Raw genomic sequence first — 20,166 nt, forward strand, 5'->3', positions numbered from 1 at the left:
GCACTCCCAGAATATCAGCAGTGGCATATACTATGTTTCAATACAAGTTTCCCTAGGATGGCTTATGTAATTTCCCAAATTACCTCTCTTTATTCCGCCTGTATTTTGGTCATAAGTGGGGGTTATGGTTATTCCGTGGTAGCATCAACCCATGTGAAACTGGCTCATACTGGTGTTTATTCAACTTGTTAAATTACAGGGTAGGCAAACTGCATTCAAAACACATTGCATTAATATGATCTTATAGAGACCACAGTGATATTTTCTAGGTATGGTCATTAGAAGATGATGCTTGACTGCAGCTGTAGAATGTGTTCCCAATAATGTATGAATTAAAAATAGCTCTGTGGTACTTTGTTCTTTCAGGGATGTGCTGGGAGAGAAGGTTATGTTGGATTTAAAGGTGATAAGGTAAGTGTGCAAGAGAACATTTCTTTTTCTTTTTTTTTTCTTTTTTTTAAATAATCTTAATGCATATATGCTCAGATGCACAGTATCCTGTTGCAAGTAGCAAGTTTACAGGATAACTGCATTGTTTTGTTGTATAGGGTTCTCAGGGAATTCCGGGGCTTGATGGGAGGAGAGGGGACCCAGGGCCTCCGGGACCTCCAGGGCTTCCCACTCTCTACCTCTGGAGGAACTCTAAGGAGGACTGGACTGATTTACGGGTAAATTTCAAATGGAAACAACACCACTATATTCCAGCTGTAATGGCACAGAATCCCAGATTTTTTTAACCATGCGGTGGCACCAGACAAGTGTCCTTTTTAGATAATGGGTCTTAGATCATTGTCCTCAATATCCTTACCACACGTCTTGTTCTAACTGCCTGTCTTAATACCACAATATTTCCAGCCAACTTTCCATGTCTAACAGTGGCTTTGAAAATGTCTAAATTTGTACAGTTCTTTGAACTTATATTAAGCAGCATGGTGATGTCAGTGCTATGGTGGCAGCAGCTTGTACAGCAGCCTCAGGTTCTAGCTAACAGCTCATCTCTCCACAAAAAACTCCTAAAGTCAGCCTCAATAGGAAGACATTTTCAGTTTGAAAGTGAAGAAATTATCCAATTTATTGGGGAAATAATGGCCACTTTCTGAAGATTAACAAGTTAGAAATTGTTAAATTAAACAATAACTTGTTTTTCAAATATCCTCACCTATGTTTGTATTTAGATCCCTTTCACAGCTCTTTTTTTTTGTAGCAATGCACAAGTAGGAAGACTAAGACCAGTGGGGGTGAAAGGAGAACGGAGAGAGAAAAAAATGAGCACTGACAGTGCAGTGTCTACTTCTAAGGGGGTTGTTAGGACCAGTAACAAAGATAAGAAACATGTAACTCTGGAAACAGAAGTAAGTGATTACAGAGGGACAGGACATATAGGAAAAACTGAGTAATACATGGATAAGAGTGAAGGAGATAGGCATAGTGATCAGACACATGATGGAAGGTCTCCAAGCAGCATAGGCCTGTAGCAACATTAATAAGGTGTGGTTCAGGGTCCTGAGCCCAGACTGAGAGCAATTTCCACAGGACAAGGGCCTGATAGCTGAAGGCTCTTCCTCCCATTCTATTTATTAAAACTATATTAGCAAATAAACCTGCACTCTGAGAGTAAAACATTCTGTTGGGGTCATATTGTACAAGGACAATCACAATATGTGTCCAGACCAGAAATGATTTGATAATTATTTGAAGCATAATACGGATGTAGTATAACACACTTTAGAGATGTGGTAATTTTTTAGTTGATGATGATAAGACTGTGGTCAGCATAGAAGGCAGTGACATCTGGGAACAGATGCAGCATAGGCGCCTTAGAGACTCAGACTTTAATGATCCACAATGGAAATTGCTTGGAGGTAGTACCTTAATTGTCATAAAAATGTGAGCTGTTAGCAGCTAGATATAGTAGGGAATAAAAGAAGCTCCGTAGTGTTCACTATGGGAGCAGAGCTGAACCATTCTGCTGGAGAATGAGCTCCTCTGCCCCTCTAATGTTTGGTGTCGTGGATGGGATGGATTGTCCACAACGGAAAGCAGAAAATTCTGACTGTATTGTCAGAGTTCTCCTGTTTTCCCACAATTGCAGTGATTTTATATAGCTGTGATCACATGGGAAGAAATGGGCTACTATTTCAGGCAGGGCTGAGTAATCCTCTCCCAGTGTGTTGACAGTGTATGTTGATGGCCACAGCTCAGGGCTCACGGCTCTCTGTGCTCTCACAGACTGTAATAAGAGCTGAAGTACCACCAAGCATTGTAACTGGAGGCCATCCAGACCTCATGCTTGGGTCAGGCCCTCTGCTTTGCTTTTTGACCAGCCATACGAGGCAGGGTTAAACTGGCTGTGAAAGGCCTCAGTGTTGCCGCTGTCTCAGAACACACTGAAGGCTGTGACTGCTCCATCCTGTCCACAGAGACGCGGTGAGACTTAAGGGTGGGCCTGGCCTCTCCACCAGTCTGAACTTCACCTAGAGACGATTGGCCACTCAACCAGTGCTGCAGAACCTCTGCCAAGATAAATATGAACTGGAGTAACAGAGCTGCTGTGTGCTGGAGATGCCCAGTACATCTGACTCTGATAGTAGCTAAACATTACAGCATAGAGGCTGCTGTCACTACACTTATAGCACTGCAAGATGCGCTGCATGGAGCACCTCACACACTAATGTGTGTCTCAGATGTTACATGACAAACAAATGCGAATGCCAAGTCAACAATGTTGAAATTATCAGCTGTCCTGCTGGGGATACCCATTTGCATTGTGTAGCACTTGCAGTGTGTGGCCGCTGTAGGAAATTAAAGGTGCAACAGGAGTCAGTCTGTCCAACCAGCTTTAACCAAATAATCAGAATAATGCTCATCTCTTCTCCCACCCCGACTGGTTGAGGGAGATGGCCGCCCACCCAGCGTCTGGTTCTGTCTGAGGGCTTTTCCTGTTTTTCTTCCCAACTGTCGCCAAGTGTTTCTCAAGAGGGGAGGTGCTGATGTACTGTGAAATGACTCACTGTAGGTTATGACTTGGTGCTACATACATAAATTGATATGAATAATCATCACTCGCAGGGGATAAAAATAGTTTCCTATTCCTATAAATAAAATAAATCGCCAGCCCATACTAGCTTTCAGTGGATGAGAGGGTGGACACACCCTGGACAAATCCCCACTCCGTTATAGAGCCCTTATTATTTAAAGGAACTATTCTTTTAATTGACTACTACCACTAAAAAATATAATATCATGTATTGTTATTATTTTTCCAGAAACAGGTCTTCTATCAGATGCTCCGAGCTGGCTGGCCGGTAAGTAACCCAACCTCTGTGCTGGATCTGTGTTGTTCAGAGCATCTCAATGATTTAGATTTTTCTTGCTCTTAAGGTGAAGCCTGGCCCACCAGGACCAGTGGGTGAAATGGGCAAACCTGGCTCTCCAGTAAGTTTAACCAGCATTGTGCATATCATACACAAGACGGCCTTTTACATGATTTGCTTTGTTAAATTGTGTATTAAGGTCCTTAATGAGGTGTTCTTATTATTAAGGGTATTCCTGGAGATCCAGGGGACAGGGGATGGCCAGGAACAAGAGGTGAAATGGTAAATTTTGAAACTGAGATGCCTTTATCTAACATCAGTAAAGATAATAACCGTAGATCATAAGAATGTGTACTCCTTATAGTAAATATCTGGACTGTCTGGAGCTCCCATACAGTTGTTTCTATATTTATGTAAAGCTGTAAACTAAAGCTCTTGTGTGTTAGGGTTACCCTGGGCCAAAGGGTGTCACTGGAAACACAGGGAGGTTGGGCAGAAGTGGCAGTCCAGGAGTGGATGGACACGATGGGCCACCAGGGCTACCTGGTCTCCGGGTAAGAACTGGCACAGCTCCATGTGAAGCCTGACACATGAAATAATTGTCAGAAATATAACTTATGGCAATTTACTAATTACTTTTTTCTTTTTGGAACAAAAAAAATGTGCATTGTATTAAGACTTGGGCACAGTAGGTTAATTGTACATGAAAATAAAATTTAAAAAAACACTCTTGAAAACAACTAGTAAAAAGACAAAACAAAATAACATGTGCGACAGTTACAGAAGTAGAAAAAAATAAATATAGCAAAAAAATGTAGATTTGTATTGTGCAAGTATACAAGAAATAAATATACACTATTTACAATACATAGTAAAGAAAGGATATTTTGAACATTTTAAACATTTCTGTTGGTTTGGGTGTATTTATCATACAACTAATATGTGAACCTTTGCAGCATTAGGTTGCATATAGAAATACATGGATTTAAATATAAGTAGTAGCATAACAAATGAAAAAATGCTTCCCTGCAAAAACTACATTGTTACTGATTATGTGGTGCAGAGGTCTCTCAGAAACTCATGCATAAAATTTGATACTGGTCTATAAGATATGATGGAGCCAAGGCCTTGGATAAAAGGAGGGTTTTGAATTACATTTGTGATTTCTACCGAGATGTCCTGTTAATAAGAAATAGTGGTCAAGTCTAGAGATAACAAATGCATGTAGAAGAGTATATGCATGGTTAGATGATTGATCCCTCCCTCCTTTGCCATGATTAATCATCTGGTCACATCTTCAGTTGTCTTTTACCATCAGGGCCCCAGAGGCTTTAAAGGAGAAGCAGCTTCACCCGGGGAGAAAGGTGATGAGGTGAGCATTTTGGCTTACTGAGTAACATGGTCTAAATCATAAAGTTTGGGTCAGACCTATGATAGTTTCAGATATTCAGGTGATAAAATGCTATGCTAAGTAATAACTTGTGATAGTTGCTGGGAAAAAAAAAAAAAATTTTGTAGCTAAGCTAAGTTTTTAAAGATTTATAATTTTCTTTTATTTTTCTTCTGCAACTTCTTTGTCATTGCAGTTCTAACTCTAGCTATTAAGTATTGGACACATCACAATTTCTCATAGTAAACATATTTCTCAAGGTGCTATGGACATGAAATTTTCACCAGGTGTTGATAACAACCAAGTAATCCATACATAGAAAGAAACCAAAACAAATAAGCCCAGAAATTAAGTTATGTGTAATGATGTGAAAAGACACAGGGGAAAAGTATTGAACACACCTGATATTTAATACTTTGTACGGAAGTCTTTGTTGGTAATGAAGCTTCAAGAAGCCTCCTGTTTGGAGAAACTAGTCGCATGCATTGCTCAGGTGTGATTTTGGCCCATTCTTCCACACACAGTCTTTAAATCTTGAAGGCTTTATGGGCCTCTTCTATGAACTCTGATTTTTAGTTCTTTCCCTAGATTTTCAGTTGGATTCATGTCAGGTGATTGGCTGGGCCATTCTAGCAGCTTTGTTTTCTTTCTCTGAAGCCAGTTGAGAGTTTCCTTGGCTCTGTGTTTGGGATCATTGTCTTGCTGAAATGTCCACCCATGTTTCATCTTCATCATTCTGGTAGATGGCAGCAGATTTTTCTCGAGAATGTCTTGGTACATTTTTCCATTCATCCTCCCTTCAGTTCTATGAAGTTTGCCAGCACCATATGCAGAAAAACAGCCCCACACCATGATGTTACCACCTCCAAACTTCACTGTCAGCATGGTGTTATTGGGGTGATGTGCAGTGCATTTTGTCCCCAAACATGGTGTGTGTTATGGCATCCCAAGAGTTCAGTTTTGCTCTCATCTGACCAGACTATGTTCTCCCAGTATTTTACAGGCTTGTCCAAATGTTGTGCAGCAAATTTTAAATAAGCTTCAACATGCTTTTCCTTCAGAAATAGACTCTTGTGTGGTGGGCATGCATACAGGCCATGGCTGTTGAGTGCATTGCCTATTGTTTTCTTTGAAACAAGTGTAATTGAAACAATTCCTCGGGTGACACCTTGGTAATGACACACCTTTTTACAGGCCATCAGTCTGGACTGAACCAGCTGATATTCATTTGCACTGACAAGCAGTAGGATGACTTTCTGATCACTGATAAATTTCAGCTGGTGTCTTTTTCCACCTCCTATTCTGCGTGTGTTCAATATTTTTTCCTTCTGTTATTTTACATTATTATACACAACTTAGTATCTAAACTTATTCGTTTTCTATGTATGGATTAGTTTAGTTGTTACCAACACCTGGTGAAAATTTCATGTAGCACCTTTAGAAATTTGTTTATTATGAAAAATTGTGTTGTGTTCAATACTTATTTTACCCGCTGTAGCTCATCTGAATGTCACCTACATGGTAGACAAAAGGTGATCATTTCAAATGTATCCGTAATTATATGAATGAAAAAAAAACAATAATAAAAGAGAGGTTATAATGCAGTGGCATTGAACATTTATTTAACTCACTGACAGAGGAAGGGTTGTTAGGTATTATGTTAGGACTGCATTTGCTCAGTAAATAATGGCAAAAGTGATCAGTATGACAGATCTGTGCAGTCACTCAACTTTTTAATGAAAGCTAGTGTCAGTTTGTGACTGACATTGCCATAAAGGTACGCTTTAGTCCCTGGCCACTGCCAAGCAGCCAGGAAACTGTGAGCTCAGTTCTGGGTGCCAACACATGTGCAATGAAGGATCATGTTTTAAAGAGCTTTTTAATTTTGTGTCCTGAATTGCAGGGTTTCATCGGTGAACCTGGGCCAAGTGGAGACAGGGGGAGAAAAGGGGGAAAGGTCAGTATAAAAGATAGTTTGCATGAATATTATTCTCTTCTCTGGTGACCTTCTGTTCTTCCATGAGATATTGAGATATTGCAGAGCTTAGACATCACCCTCTAGTGGCTGGAAATGGAAATTACCAACCAAAGCTGCAGGACTAGTCCTGTCATGTTTCTTTTCATGTTTTCCAGTGTTTCACGTTTGTGTTTTTTAGGAATGTTTTTTTACTCTATACTACTATCTAACTCCTGGGTCACACATTTGTTGTGCAGTGCATATCTCTTATCAACGTCATCCCAACTTCATAGAAAACTAAGAAAAGAAACTACCATGACCCTTTCAGCATTTATTGAGCATAAACCAGCATAGACCAGTGTTGACGTTGATGAGTTCTTGCTGCTGTTTGTGTGTCCTCTAGGGATCTAAAGGAGAACCAGGGGAAGATGGCCTTGCTGGCCTTCCTGTAAGTAATATTGTACTATTTAGAAAGAGCACTGATTTTACACATGGGCATCATTATATATTGCTAGGTTTTTGCCATAATGCTAACCTACAGCCCCTACCTATTTATTGGAAGAACTCCCCATCGTCTTGGCAGCACATGTGATTGAAGTGTGCCTAGATTCCTGTGAGTACTGTTGTGCAGCACTGATTGAAAGTCTGTCAGGTGTATCATTGTCCTCACCAGCTGGCTTGTGTCCTTGTGTCACCACAACCAAGCTTGGGGATAATTCTGGCCAAGGAAATGCTTGTTTGAGGACACGGTGAAAAGCCATGATGCAACATTTCCCCTTCTGTTCAGTCATCTATTCTAGCCCCTGAGGAGAAGTCGGGAGGCAAACAAGAAGATGTGGATGATATTAGCTTGGATCTGCTCCAAACCACACAAAGCCACACCCTGTCCAGATGCCACCAAGCCTGTTGGGCTTTGCAGCACTGGCAGTGAAAAGGTCTAGGGAAAACTTTAAAGGCTCCAGATCCCAGACACTCAAGGGCTCAACAGCCAGCATGCATGGATAAGCCTCTCTTGCGCCCCCACTTCACCCCTTCACTAAACTTTGTTGTTAGTTCATTCAACAGGTGATGGAGGAGGATATTAATATTTGCATCTCCCCTGTGTTTCCTATTTCTGAAAAAGAGGCCTTATTATGTCATATTGTGGAGTCTTTTAGAAAAGATCTTATTTTAGAATTAGAATTAGAAAACCTTTATATGTCCTGCAATGGGGAAATTGCAGTTTGCAACAGCATACATGGGGGCAGAAAAATTACAAGAATAAAGTATAATGTATAAAAACTAGATAATGAGATAAAAAAGATTAGAATAAAAACAATACAAGTATTGGCAATACAAAACGTATTGAATTGCACAGATAATGAATGTTGTTCTGGACAACAGATCTACTGAATACTTACAGTGTATTTACATACACATCTACCCAGCCACTAATGTCAATTTGTACAATTTGGAGCTGTCGCTTGCCCTGAGGTTGTTCAGCAAGTGTGTTATGGCAGCCATGGAAGCTGCAGCTCTCAGGGTTTTTGGCTTAATTGAGAATTTTTCAGATTGATTGACTGACTGACTGACTGACTGATTGATTGATTGATTGATTGATTGATTGACATTTGCACTTATCAGGGTCCTTTAGGTAAAAGAGGCATTCTGGGACTCCATGGACCTCCAGGGGCACAGGTAGGGTATGGATTCTGCTGTATTAATTTCTTTATTTTTAATTCCTTGGCAGAAATGTCAAATTATGCTTCTGTTCTTTAATCAGGGAAACTCTGGATTTGATGGCATGAAAGGTCCTCCAGGAATGGTGGTAAGCACCAAAAGTGTTTCTGTTTGTCTCAACATGTGAAAAGTAAATTTAACAGAAATGTTAAATGTTGCTTCTTGACGAAAAAAAAAAAAATTATATATATATATATATACACTAATGTACTAATATTGAATGAATTTTCTAGGGTGCACCAGGGGCCACTGGTGGTATAGGACCGCCTGGACTGAATGGGTCTGAGGTGAAGTCATATGTGAAGCTTCATTCCTTCAAATCCTTTTAATTCAAGTTGGTATAGTGTGATACAAATGTAATTGTTCACAATGATTTTCTCTGTCCTGTACAGGGGGATCAAGGTCCAACTGGTCCAAGAGGTGCTAAGGGCCCTCAAGTATGTCTACCAGTTTGCCTTTACCCATACTACACTTTATGCATAGTACCGATGGAGATATTTGGATGGAGAATCAAAGCAGACGTGTAACCATTTAATCTTGTTTTAATCCCACAGGGATTATCAGGTTTAGCAGGACAGACAGGCTCACATGGACCTCAAGGGATTCAGGTAAAAATAGCAAAAGAAGACAGTGTAGCGGATATGCAGTTGCTTTAGAAATGATCCAGAAACCTTCACTTTTGCACACGTTTATATGTTTCACTGTTGATTTTTATTGAATTTTACAAAATTTGATAAAAATCTAAAACATCTGACTTTTGACTGAGTTCATTGTAGAAGTTCCTTTGACAGCAATGACAACCTTACAACCTTAACGCATCTTTCCCAGGATTTTTGGTGGGGTTTCAGTCTGAGCTTTGGTTGACTACTCAAGGACACTCGATAGAGATGGTTCAACCTTGTCGTATGGATTGTGTTTTACTGACTGAAGACTACTTATAATAGATTGAAGGGAAAATACAAATACCGAATCCTCACTCTTCTGCTCTTGCTGGGCAACTTGTCAACAGATACTAGATGCTAACAGTATTTTCACATACACACTGTTTTATTCAGCTGTAAGGATTGCATGTTCACTTCTCAGGGTGTCATCTACTACACAAATATCAGAGTCTCTGAAATTCATACACATCTATCTATCCCAAAGAAAAGCAAGTTCACTTTTGAGGATCTGAGCCTACTGGAATGTTTCTGTATTAGGCTGCATTCATCTTTTCCATAGATCTGATCAGGCTCAGTACCTGGTGTTTGCCAAACACTGAACTTAGAATTCTGCCCTAAAAGGTTCAACCTTGAGATGAGGCCCCTCCCCCAATTTAATGTTGATTCTGACATACTTTGATTTGGTTTTTAATTTTTTGTGCATGGTTGGTTTGTTTTGTCAGGGTCGACTAGGAAACGATGGCCACCCAGGTCCAAAAGGAGAGATAGTAAGTTTTAGTGTGATAATCTCTAGAATTGTGTTTGCTCTGAGGCCTCTTTTTGTTTTGATACTGATGCTGTTGTTCTCTCTGACAGGGTGAAATGGGACCTGTAGGAAGAAGAGGATTGCCTGGCATTGAAGGATCCATGGTATATATTATCAATTAATTAATTCTAGCACAAGATAATGTTGTTTTCTATAATTAACCATGCTTGTCTTCTACTTAAAATTAAAACATGTTGCAGTGGTCGCTGCCAGAGCTTTCAGACTTGAGAAATCACAAAAATAACAAACGGTCTGGCCATTTAGGAATTGAAATGGAACTGACTGCAGCCCAAAGATTTTTGAAAGGGCTCACACTTGACTCAGCTACTCCTTTATTTAATGCACAGGACAATTTGTATCTCTTCTTCCTTTTCATAATGCTGCTTACAGCTGTTGTTACTTCTCCATGTTCAAATGTTTGACTCTGTTTAAAGAACCGTCCCTTGTCTTTGTTCTCTTTGAACTCTTAGGGGATGCCTGGAGGTCCTGGACCAAAAGGATTTCCAGGAGGCATAGTAAGGATGGTCGTATTTGATTTTCAATGAAATGTTCACAAGAACATTTAACCTTGGGTCTTTAAATGTTAAACCATGGTCTATGTTAACAGAGTTTACATGACTAAGACATGTACTGTACACCAGTCAGGCATAACATGATTACTGATAACCAGATAATTAGTGATGTGAATAACATTGATGATCTGGTTATCATGGCACCTGTTAGTGGGCGGGATATATTTGACAACAAGTGAACAAGTGACAAAGTTGTTAGGCTACTGTTGCTCAAAGTGCTGAAAAAGCTGATCCTAGTAGAGAGTAGTCATTGCATACACTGCATCACAGATTTGTATGGGGCTGCATAGCCACAGATAAGTCAGGATATGCTTACTGACCCCTGTCCACTGACTAAAGCAACTACAATGGGCACATAAGCATCAGAACTGGACCACAGAGCAATGGAAGACAGTGATATAGTCTGATATATCATGTTTTCTTTTACATCATGAAGATGGCTGGGTGTGTGCGTTGCTTACCTGGAGAACATATAGCACAAAGATGACACTATGAGAAGAAGGCAAGCCAGTGGAGGCAGAGTGATGCTTTGGGCAATGTTTTCCTGGGAGACTTAGTTTTACACATGCCACCTTCCTAAGGACTGTCCTAGACCATATACACCTCTTCAAGGAAATGGTATTCCCTCATGCCTGCCACAGAGCAACAATGTTTCAGGAATGGTTTGAGGAACATAACAATGGGTTCAATCCATCAATTCCCAATTTGCAGTTTCCATGCTTCTATGGGTCAGAGCTTCTTTGGTGGCAGAAGTTGATATTAGGCAGTTGGTCATAACTGATGTGCCCTTGGTCCTTCACATTGTGGCAGAACAGCTCCAACCTGGTTTCCCCAGTTTCCCAAACATCAGTGTATGATCAAAACATTACTTTAGCATGTCTCTGCTCTAAATGGTTTTCAATTGGCTGCAGTACACCTAGTTTACTAGTTAGTGATTCTTGTGTTTTTGTTCAGGGAATCCAAGGACTGGATGGTGACAAAGGAGAGCCTGGATCCAAAGGAGACAGTGTAAGAGCAAATATGTGGTCATCAGAATTCTTGTCGATTCTGCATAAAAAACCCAAAGACCCAAAACACTGACAGACTTTCACACAACACGAATACTGAAAGTAATCAAAGAGAACCCAATGAAATAAATGAAACGGGTAAATTAGCCACTATCACATATCTGAGTGGCAGAACTTGTAAGATTACAAGTTAATTTTAAGGTGTTGAAAAATCACTGCGTTCGAATCGATATAATGACTCCTGGCCCTGCGACAGGCTGGCGACCTGTCCAGGGTGTACCCCGCCCGATGACAGCTGGGATAGACTCCAGCAACCCCCACGACCCTAGTGAGGATAAGTGGTAGTACGAGATGAGATGAGATGAGATGAGATGAGGTAATGACTTCCTGTCTCATTCTTTGCCCTGTTTTATTTTAAAAAATCACACTGTGATTTTTTAATAATTTTTCATGTGCCATACATCTAACACGGTGTGATTTTAAAAAAAAAAACCTTTTCAACATGTGTGTGTGGAAGTTTATGATGACATGGACAGCTTCCTGAGGACAACAGGAAGCTCCTTGTTATTCAGTAGACTGCAAACAACAACGATCACTCCAAAAGCAAAACACAGAACAGTCAGAGAGGTCACAAAAGGAAGCCAGGGTAACTTCTAAGCAACTAAAGGCCTCTCTCTCACATTGGCTAATGTTAATGTTCATGAGGGCACACATGCAAACGCACTGAAAACAAAGGTTCACATACCTTTGAAACTCACAGATGTGTGCAAATGATCCATTTTCTTAAATAAATAAATCCACAAGTATAATATTTCTGTTTCATTTGTTTGATTGAGTTCTCTCTGGTGTGTTGAGTCACCAGTGTAATTCTATAGTACATTAACAATGACGTGCATCCAGCCACTGAACAGGACGTTAATTTTGCTAGTTCTAGTGTTTCTCAAATTTCAGTTAACATGTCCCTTCATCCCCATCCAGCAGTAAGGATAAAACCTCTTGACTTCTGGTCCTCTTAGGGACCACCAGGTGCTACAGGGATCCAGGGTCGCCAGGGAGAGCGGGGAGAACGGGGAACTTTAGGTCCTCCAGGCGAGAGAGGTCAAACGGGGGCTCCAGGAAAGGAGGTACACATCATGATATCAACACGTCTCTGGCCTTGCTAAACCTGTCATTTGTTAGAGTAAGATAATATGAGTTTGTCAGTATTATACACTTTTCCTAAATTATGCTTCAAATGTTTCACCAGGGTTGTAGTTAAATTTATATTGATTTAGTTAGTATTATGATTGATTTTACTCACACATCCCTCCTGTTTACTTCGAAGGGGGGCTCCTGGTTTAACTCTCTACCCTCAATGTGTTTCCGCATTTAAAATCAACAAAACACTGTAACTTGAGTTCAGTTTAAAGGACACTTTCAAGTTTTCTTTGCCAAGCTATTTTTACTTTTACTGAGGCCAAGGATGAGCATTCAAGCTGAGTTTCTTCAAATTCAAAATGATACGCATTAAATGGCAGTACTTTTTCTGGTGGTGAGCTGTCAGTATATACATGTAACCCATGGTCAGCCTGCTTTTAACCAGAAAAATATTTTGGGGACCAAAATTTAGGACTGGTATATAAACATTTTGCCTGTGACTATAATAAGGCACCCTCATAAGAATATTTTTCCTTTTTTTTGTGTTTGTCCTGTATGTCTTTGTGTGATGAAAGAGTATTTCATGTTCCGTACATCTAACACGGTCCCCTGCTATGTCTCCTTAGGGTGAAGAAGGCGAGCCTGGTTTCCAAGGAGTGGTTGGGAAACAGGGGCCAAAGGTCAGAGGCTTTTATTGCTGCCAGGTCAAGTAAAGCCAGTAAATCAGAACCACATTAATCACAGCTCATTATCCACGGGGACTTAAGTTGTATTGGCATCAGCTAAAGGTGACACAGCTTTGATTTTCTGCGAAGGCTACTGTTAGTGGTAGTATCGTAACTATTAGTTGTGATTTCAGTACCACAGTTACTGCCACGATTTTGTCACAGGAAAAAATTGAGTTGGAGCTTTATCAGACACAGGCGAGTAAAATAAAGGAAAAAACTTGAAAAATCATACTTATTAAGCCCATAATAACTTTTGAGAATACTCTGAGAATGTCAACTTGGAGTGGAAATTTTCTTCACAAAATAAGAAAATTACTTACTTCTTCTTACAGCAGAGTGCTTTAGGTGCGGTAAATTCAAAAATCATTTTCTTTCTCACTGAGCAACACAAGGAATAAATTGTCACAACAAAACCATAACTCATGCTGCAAGGGCTGGAAAAAAAAAAGACCTGAGGTTCCTCTCCTGACTTATTGAATCATTCTGATCAGGTTGCATAAGCTTCACCTGAGTGGAAGAAATAATAATGAAACATTCAAAATAAAAAATAATAGAAACATTTGTCAGTACTACAAACTAGAGCCTCCAAAATGATATTAGCTTCCCAAGTTACTTTAGTGTGAGACTGTAATATGTATAGTGTTCATTTTCACTAGTGTAACTAATGAACTGGCACGTGAGCGTATGTTGTACTTTTTAAATAAAAACGCAGTAAAGTTGTGATATTAGTGTATGTTTTAAATAGACTAAGGTGATGTAGGGCATTTTGTTGTTATTTTCATGTAAGTGTTCTGATGGCCGATGTCTGCGTTTGTTCATATTTCAGGGCAACAGAGGCTCTCCAGGACAAAAGGGGACGTTAGGCCTCAAAGGATCAAGGGTAACTACTGTCTGGACGGCAGAATAAATCAGTTTCAGAAAAAGTTCTCTTTCTAATGTATATGCACTTACAGGGTCGGACAGGAATCCCTGGCCCGTATGGTCCACCTGGCATGCTGGTAAAAAAAAATCCCACAAACAAATAATGAAGTAGCTCATCATGTCTGAGAGTTACCTGTTAAAACAGCCGGACATACTTTGTTACATTTGTTTGTGTGCAGGGTTTTAGAGGCCCAGTTGGGATTGAGGGACCAGAAGGAAAGCCTGGTACACAGGTTCCCATTTTTTAACTTTAATCTCATACAATTCTGTTTTTGCTCTGCTTCTTACTTCGATCCAGCTCCGATCGAGTCATCTCAACATTTTGCCTTAAATGTTGGAATACGTATGTCATGTCATTTGTCTTGTGTGCAGAGTGTGCCTGGCTCTATTGGCTCTCCTGGCCTTAGAGGACACAGAGTGAGTTGTTCCTTTTTATAATCTGGATTAAGTTTGGACTTGAAGCAAAAGTTCCATTGTGTTCAATGTAAGATTTTAGTTTAGTCACACCTTTCAACTAGTGTGAACCTTGAGAATAGGAGGTGATGTGGAAAGAAGGACTGACTAGCATGCAGACCTTGCTTTTTCAAAACAAAAGACATTTATTTAGACCGGCTAAAGAAATTATAGAAATAAAAGGTCAGAGGGAAAAACCTTCTCAAACACTAGCCACAGATTTTTCTGGAGAATTAAAAAATGACAAACACATTTGCTATCTTCCGGTGCTGTTTACACACACTTGCCTGTTTTCTACAGCTAATCAGGGAGGTCGTCTGAAATTAGCGCCACTTGGCCCCAGACAGAATCGATGAGCAAGTAAACATTACTCTTTTTGGAATGGATCAAAATTGTGGCAGAAAATTCTCCACAAAAACATTGTTTAAGAGGACATGTGTTCCTTTTAAGGGGATAAGCAGCTCGTGAAGCCAAGACATCGCAAAACCTTTGTAAGCAAAAAGACAGCCTTTCTCAAATGTCATAGGTCTATGGGTCACATAAATGCTGATCAAAGGAACAAATGTACTCTTCATTCTCAGCATATAATCAAGGACATTACACTTTGAGAATGAAGACAATTGGCTTCATGAACCAAATGCCAAAAAGTCATTAAAGCAAGATATAAAGGGAAGTAAAAAGTGGAAACAATTTTAACACAAAATTAGCTAAACTAGAATAAGATAGATTAAATAACAGGTGGACTTGTAGGGTTTCGTTTACAGAAGCAGTCTCTTCAGCTCTAAAAGAACATCTGTGGGTGGTACCCATCAGAACATCTAAAGCTAAATCCTTTTAAAACTTGTGACAGAGCATTTACAAGTGACCATATGAGCCTAGAAGATCAGCACGTTACAACAGCAGAGTGGAACCACCACAGTGAATCAAAGATACTGTGTTACTGTGCATACTGTTGATTGTGGGTTTCTCTGTTCATATGAAGGGATTGCTCGGTGTGGCTGGTGATCGTGGTCATGCGGGTTCTCCAGGATCTCCAGTAGGTCAACTCTTTACTTTCTAATCCAAAACCAGTTGTCTCATTTTAAGTTGAGTGACATGAGTACCTTGTGACTTCTACAGGGTTCTCCCGGAAAGCCAGGTCAAGATGGGATCCCTGGGGCATCCGGGGAGAAGGTGAGGAAGTCTCAATGTGTATGCAAGGATATTGAGAAATGACATGCTTATGGGTGTGGGTGTGTGTGACATATAAAACCATCAGGTGCTGGCTTTCATGAACGGATGACAACAGAAGAAAAACATGTTCATGTATTTGTGGAACAATGGAAACACAAGGATTTTGAACACTTTAATGGTTTCGCAAGGTTCAATTTACATGTGAAACACATACAAATAAATACATTCAATTTAATTCTATTTCAATCTATTCCAAACCCATGGTGTTATATTTGAAACCCATGTGAAACAGACACAAATTCCAGTGTGAATTCCATGTGATTTCATTTAAAATGTATATATATGTTCAAGTGAAAATTGTATGTTTATCTATTCAGATCAAATAATATTGTATACCTTTGTAACTTAGAATGACTTCACTAATAGTTGAATTGAAGTTAGTGGTTTTTGTGATGAGTACATGACTGATCGATTTTAATATTATTTTTAGGGCTTCACAGGAAAACCAGGAATGATGGGGCCCCAGGGCCCAGTGGGCATGTATGTAAGTGATTGTTATGAAAATACTTACTTGACCACCAACTAGCTACTAGCTCAATCAAACTAAAAATAACAATGTAACGTCTTATAGCTACTCCATATCCTGCATCTGAAAAATAAAAAATAAATAAACCACAAATTATTTTGTGCGTAATAAAAAAAAACTATTAGCCTGACAGCCAAAAAAAAAAAAAAAAATCAAAGATCATGCAATAGCTGCATCCTAAAGCTGTACTTTAAGCCATAAGCCATACCTAAAGTCTGTATATACCATGCACAGTCACAATAGTCTGCTGTTTCCAAGAATATTGACAAACTTTATGAATAGACACTAACAGGTAATAGTAGTTGTGAACCTGTGATGTCAGAAAGCCCACAAATATATATATATTTATATATACCACGAAACTCAAGGTGTTTAGTCTTCACGTTGTCTGATTTGAGAATCCTTGATTTGAGCTGTAACTATAAGAGGTATGTAGGATGGATTTGGGACATGGATGAATTCTCTGGTCCTGCCTTATCAGTCTTATGTGTTTTTACTATTTATTTTGATCGTCATTCATGAGTTCCATATGACTATAAAACACTTGTACATCTCTTCAGGGTTACCCTGGAGCATTGGGCCCAACTGGGAGGCCAGGCCACATGGGGCAAAGGGTAAGGCACCTGTCCCAGAATGAATGCATCTTTATAGATGTTCTTTATGAAAAAATGTGATTGTAGAATCCCAAAGTGGTCAGTCTGCCAGCCACACACAAATTAAGTTCATCAATCCATCGCCAGGATAAGACACATGAAGACAGCCATTCCCTTTCACATTCACACCTGTAGAGAATTTAGTGTTTTATTGTCTTATATAGCGCTTTTCTACCTACTCAAAGGTACTCAAAGCGCTTTTACAGTCCACCCATTTTCCACTCATTCGCTCACACAAGCACACACACATTCACACACCAGTGCCAGTTGCACTGGGAGCAACTAGGGGTTCAGTGTCTTGCTCAAGGACACTTCGGCATATGGCACACTCGATCGAACCGCTAACCCTTCGGTTCATGGGCAACCCGCTCTACCTACTGAGCCAAAGCCGCCCCGATGTTGTAGGATTGAATCATTCTGAAATGTTGCTGCAGTGTTTTCTGTGAACTCTTATGCAGGGAGATGCTGGTGTCAGAGGCCCTCCTGGCATATCAGGAAAGACTGGACCACAGGTGAGTGTGTTTGATGAACCTCGATGGACTCTGCCAGCAAACCCACACATGCCCACTTCACTCCATTTTAACTATTAAAGCAGAAATGGTTTTTGGTCATCTTCTTAGGGTCCACGGGGACCTCCTGGAGAGAGAGGGCCAAGGGGAGTACAGGTGAGAACCTGCCTGGTCGAGCCTAGATCCCATAACGAATAATTTGTGGAAGCATCATCAACCGTTATTTTCATTTCATTCAGGGCCATCAGGGAGAGCTTGGTCCCAAAGGGATTCAGGGACTGAAAGTGAGTATTGCTATGGTTCCAAATTATCTTGAACCAGACAGACATATTTCAGATCAGAGATTTAAGATTAAGTGGATACTAATTAAAAGACAAACACATTAAGGTTAAGGGTTGCATGTAAAATACATTGAACAGAGACACTCAATTATTTCCATTATTCAGTCCTGTTTCCTTTTTCAATCTAAATGACTTCAGGGCCCCCCAGGCCCAAAAGGACCAATGGGTGGCATGGGTAGTCCTGGTCCACATGGGAGCCAGGGGCCTCCAGGTCCAACAGGGTCAGCTGGACCTAGAGGAATTCCAGTGAGTGGGTACTTTTCAGCTTTCTCTTCATTCCACATTACTATAAAACCATGGTGCTGACATAAAGCACATATGTAGATAATACATGTCCTCAGTGAATGAGCGGTTACTTTCTGTTCTTCAGGGAACACCAGGGATTGTTGGACTGGTGGGTGAGACTGGAGAAAAAGGTCTGCAGGTAAAATTCTTTAGCGAGTTTCAAACTTAAAAACAATGAATAATGAAATGGGTCTAAGTCAAGAATGAATTTTAACCAATAGTAAGGCATGTTATTTATTGTATTAGGGAGGAATGGGTCGTGCTGGAGAGATTGGCGCTCCAGGTCTGGAAGGGCAGCAGGTCAGTTAGCTCACTGATGACACTACCACCAACTGAATATCACTGACATTAACATGGGAAGAAGGGTTCTTTTAGTTTTGTTTTTTTATTGCAGAGGTTGTATTTACCCTTTTCACTTCAAGACTTGTCACCTGTAACAGAACTTGAGAATTTCATTATTGTATGTTGTGTTTGTTATGTCAGGGTCCTCCAGGTCCTACTGGTGAAGGAGGGAAATCTGGAACAAAAGGTGACCAGGTTTGTGACATAAATGTTTTTAAAGTACACAAATATATTATTGTTGAATGTGTATCCCTGCCTATTGTAGCTCAGTCCACAAAGCTGTCATTACCTGAAGAAACATTTTTTAGCCCAATAAATAAGTAGATGTTAAAATGACAGTATCAGTTACTGGTACCGTCATTACTCAGCAGTCCACCACCACAGCCCCTGTTTGTTTCCACTGTTATATTACAACAGATGTTCCATCTTGTAGTGCACTTCTGCATCACTAGTAGGATAAGTGTTTAAACCACCGTCAAACACTGTATCACCCTTAAACAGGGAGCTCCAGGCCCCAAGGGACAACCAGGGCCCAAGGGACTTGACGGAGAGCCAGGACCTCAGGGCTCACAAGGACTGCAGGGTGAGCCTGGGCAGAGGGGAAATGAGGTTAGATATATTATCATTCACTGCAACCATTTTTTTCAAATTCCTCACCAATCAATCACATGATGATTTTCTCTGTTGTTTTTCATGGTAATTGTTTTCTGAAATACATTTTATGAGATTAGAGAAAAAAAGGTGAGCTGTCCTGCTCACCTACTGCTCTATGTCACTTCTAAGCAACAGTATATTATATTATATTACATATTTTTTTTTAGCTATTTTCATTGTCTTTTGCAGGGAGAGGTTGGGGAACCTGGTGTTCCTGGGAATCCAGGTATTAAAGGGGCAAAGGTAATTTCCATCCCTTGGGATACATAGTTGTTTTTTGTTTAATACACCACCCCCATTTTTGTGAATGACCAGCTGGTTTGGGGTTACATAACTCTCCAAATGGAAATCATTCAAGTAAAGGAGGTTTCTTTTGTTTATTCTCAGTTAATCATGACATGTTTTCACAGGGAGACATGGGAAGCGATGGTCTTATGGGATCATTTGGGCCTCGAGGACTCCAAGGCATACGAGGACAGAGAGGGTCTAAAGGAGAAAAGGGTTATGAAGGTTTAATGGTAAATGAGTCATATCTATGTGTCTGTTGACCATGGGTCCCTGGGAGATCTGATCACAATGAACAGGGCACTTGGCACTGGATAACCCAAGAAGACTATTAATGTCAATATCTTTTGTAGTGTATGTGTCTTTATCATCACCCTGCATGTTTATTTTCAGGGTCCAGAGGGTATCATTGGAAAAGCTGGACCATCTGGCTTATTAGGACTGCAAGTAAGTTACCTTTTTTTTTTTTTTACATTACATTAAGGTTCATAAGAGTAAAACAGGCATTCTCCCTTCTAATCTACACTTCATTAAAACAGTTTTCCAGATTATGGACAGGTGTATTTGCTTTTGTTTAATCATCAGTGTGATGACAACTTGAGTGGAGTCCACTAGAAGCAAACTGAATCAACTGACCATATTGTAGTTTAGAAAGATCCCAAAGTTCACTTTG

At 40.0% G+C, this 20,166-nt stretch overlaps 1 protein-coding gene across 3 annotated transcripts in view; it reads left to right on the forward strand.

Annotated features, from left to right (window-relative positions):
• si:dkey-61l1.4 (collagen alpha-1(I) chain) overlaps positions 1-20,166 on the forward strand; it is a 56,223-nt gene that overhangs the window by 26,786 nt on the left and 9,271 nt on the right. For all 3 annotated transcript variants that reach the window (XR_007113216.1, XM_047590943.1, XM_047590944.1), the window contains 39 exons: positions 367-411; positions 549-668; positions 3,267-3,305; positions 3,382-3,435; positions 3,543-3,596; positions 3,761-3,868; positions 4,633-4,686; positions 6,608-6,661; positions 7,065-7,109; positions 8,285-8,338; positions 8,424-8,468; positions 8,614-8,667; positions 8,773-8,817; positions 8,935-8,988; positions 9,765-9,809; positions 9,898-9,951; positions 10,318-10,362; positions 11,374-11,427; positions 12,443-12,550; positions 13,190-13,243; positions 14,118-14,171; positions 14,245-14,289; positions 14,392-14,445; positions 14,585-14,629; positions 15,648-15,701; positions 15,785-15,838; positions 16,329-16,382; positions 16,985-17,038; positions 17,536-17,589; positions 17,698-17,742; positions 17,826-17,870; positions 18,066-18,173; positions 18,298-18,351; positions 18,459-18,512; positions 18,696-18,749; positions 19,056-19,163; positions 19,398-19,451; positions 19,619-19,726; positions 19,887-19,940. Coding sequence is in view for 2 of the 3 variants with exons in the window: in XM_047590943.1 (XP_047446899.1) it covers positions 367-411; positions 549-668; positions 3,267-3,305; positions 3,382-3,435; positions 3,543-3,596; positions 3,761-3,868; positions 4,633-4,686; positions 6,608-6,661; positions 7,065-7,109; positions 8,285-8,338; positions 8,424-8,468; positions 8,614-8,667; positions 8,773-8,817; positions 8,935-8,988; positions 9,765-9,809; positions 9,898-9,951; positions 10,318-10,362; positions 11,374-11,427; positions 12,443-12,550; positions 13,190-13,243; positions 14,118-14,171; positions 14,245-14,289; positions 14,392-14,445; positions 14,585-14,629; positions 15,648-15,701; positions 15,785-15,838; positions 16,329-16,382; positions 16,985-17,038; positions 17,536-17,589; positions 17,698-17,742; positions 17,826-17,870; positions 18,066-18,173; positions 18,298-18,351; positions 18,459-18,512; positions 18,696-18,749; positions 19,056-19,163; positions 19,398-19,451; positions 19,619-19,726; positions 19,887-19,940 (2,337 nt within the window). In the remaining variant the exon portion in view is untranslated. The remainder of the gene's footprint in view (positions 1-366; positions 412-548; positions 669-3,266; positions 3,306-3,381; positions 3,436-3,542; positions 3,597-3,760; positions 3,869-4,632; positions 4,687-6,607; positions 6,662-7,064; positions 7,110-8,284; positions 8,339-8,423; positions 8,469-8,613; positions 8,668-8,772; positions 8,818-8,934; positions 8,989-9,764; positions 9,810-9,897; positions 9,952-10,317; positions 10,363-11,373; positions 11,428-12,442; positions 12,551-13,189; positions 13,244-14,117; positions 14,172-14,244; positions 14,290-14,391; positions 14,446-14,584; positions 14,630-15,647; positions 15,702-15,784; positions 15,839-16,328; positions 16,383-16,984; positions 17,039-17,535; positions 17,590-17,697; positions 17,743-17,825; positions 17,871-18,065; positions 18,174-18,297; positions 18,352-18,458; positions 18,513-18,695; positions 18,750-19,055; positions 19,164-19,397; positions 19,452-19,618; positions 19,727-19,886; positions 19,941-20,166) is intronic.

Source organism: Mugil cephalus, chromosome 8, assembly GCF_022458985.1.
Source record: "Mugil cephalus isolate CIBA_MC_2020 chromosome 8, CIBA_Mcephalus_1.1, whole genome shotgun sequence".
NCBI lineage: Eukaryota > Metazoa > Chordata > Actinopteri > Mugiliformes > Mugilidae > Mugil > Mugil cephalus.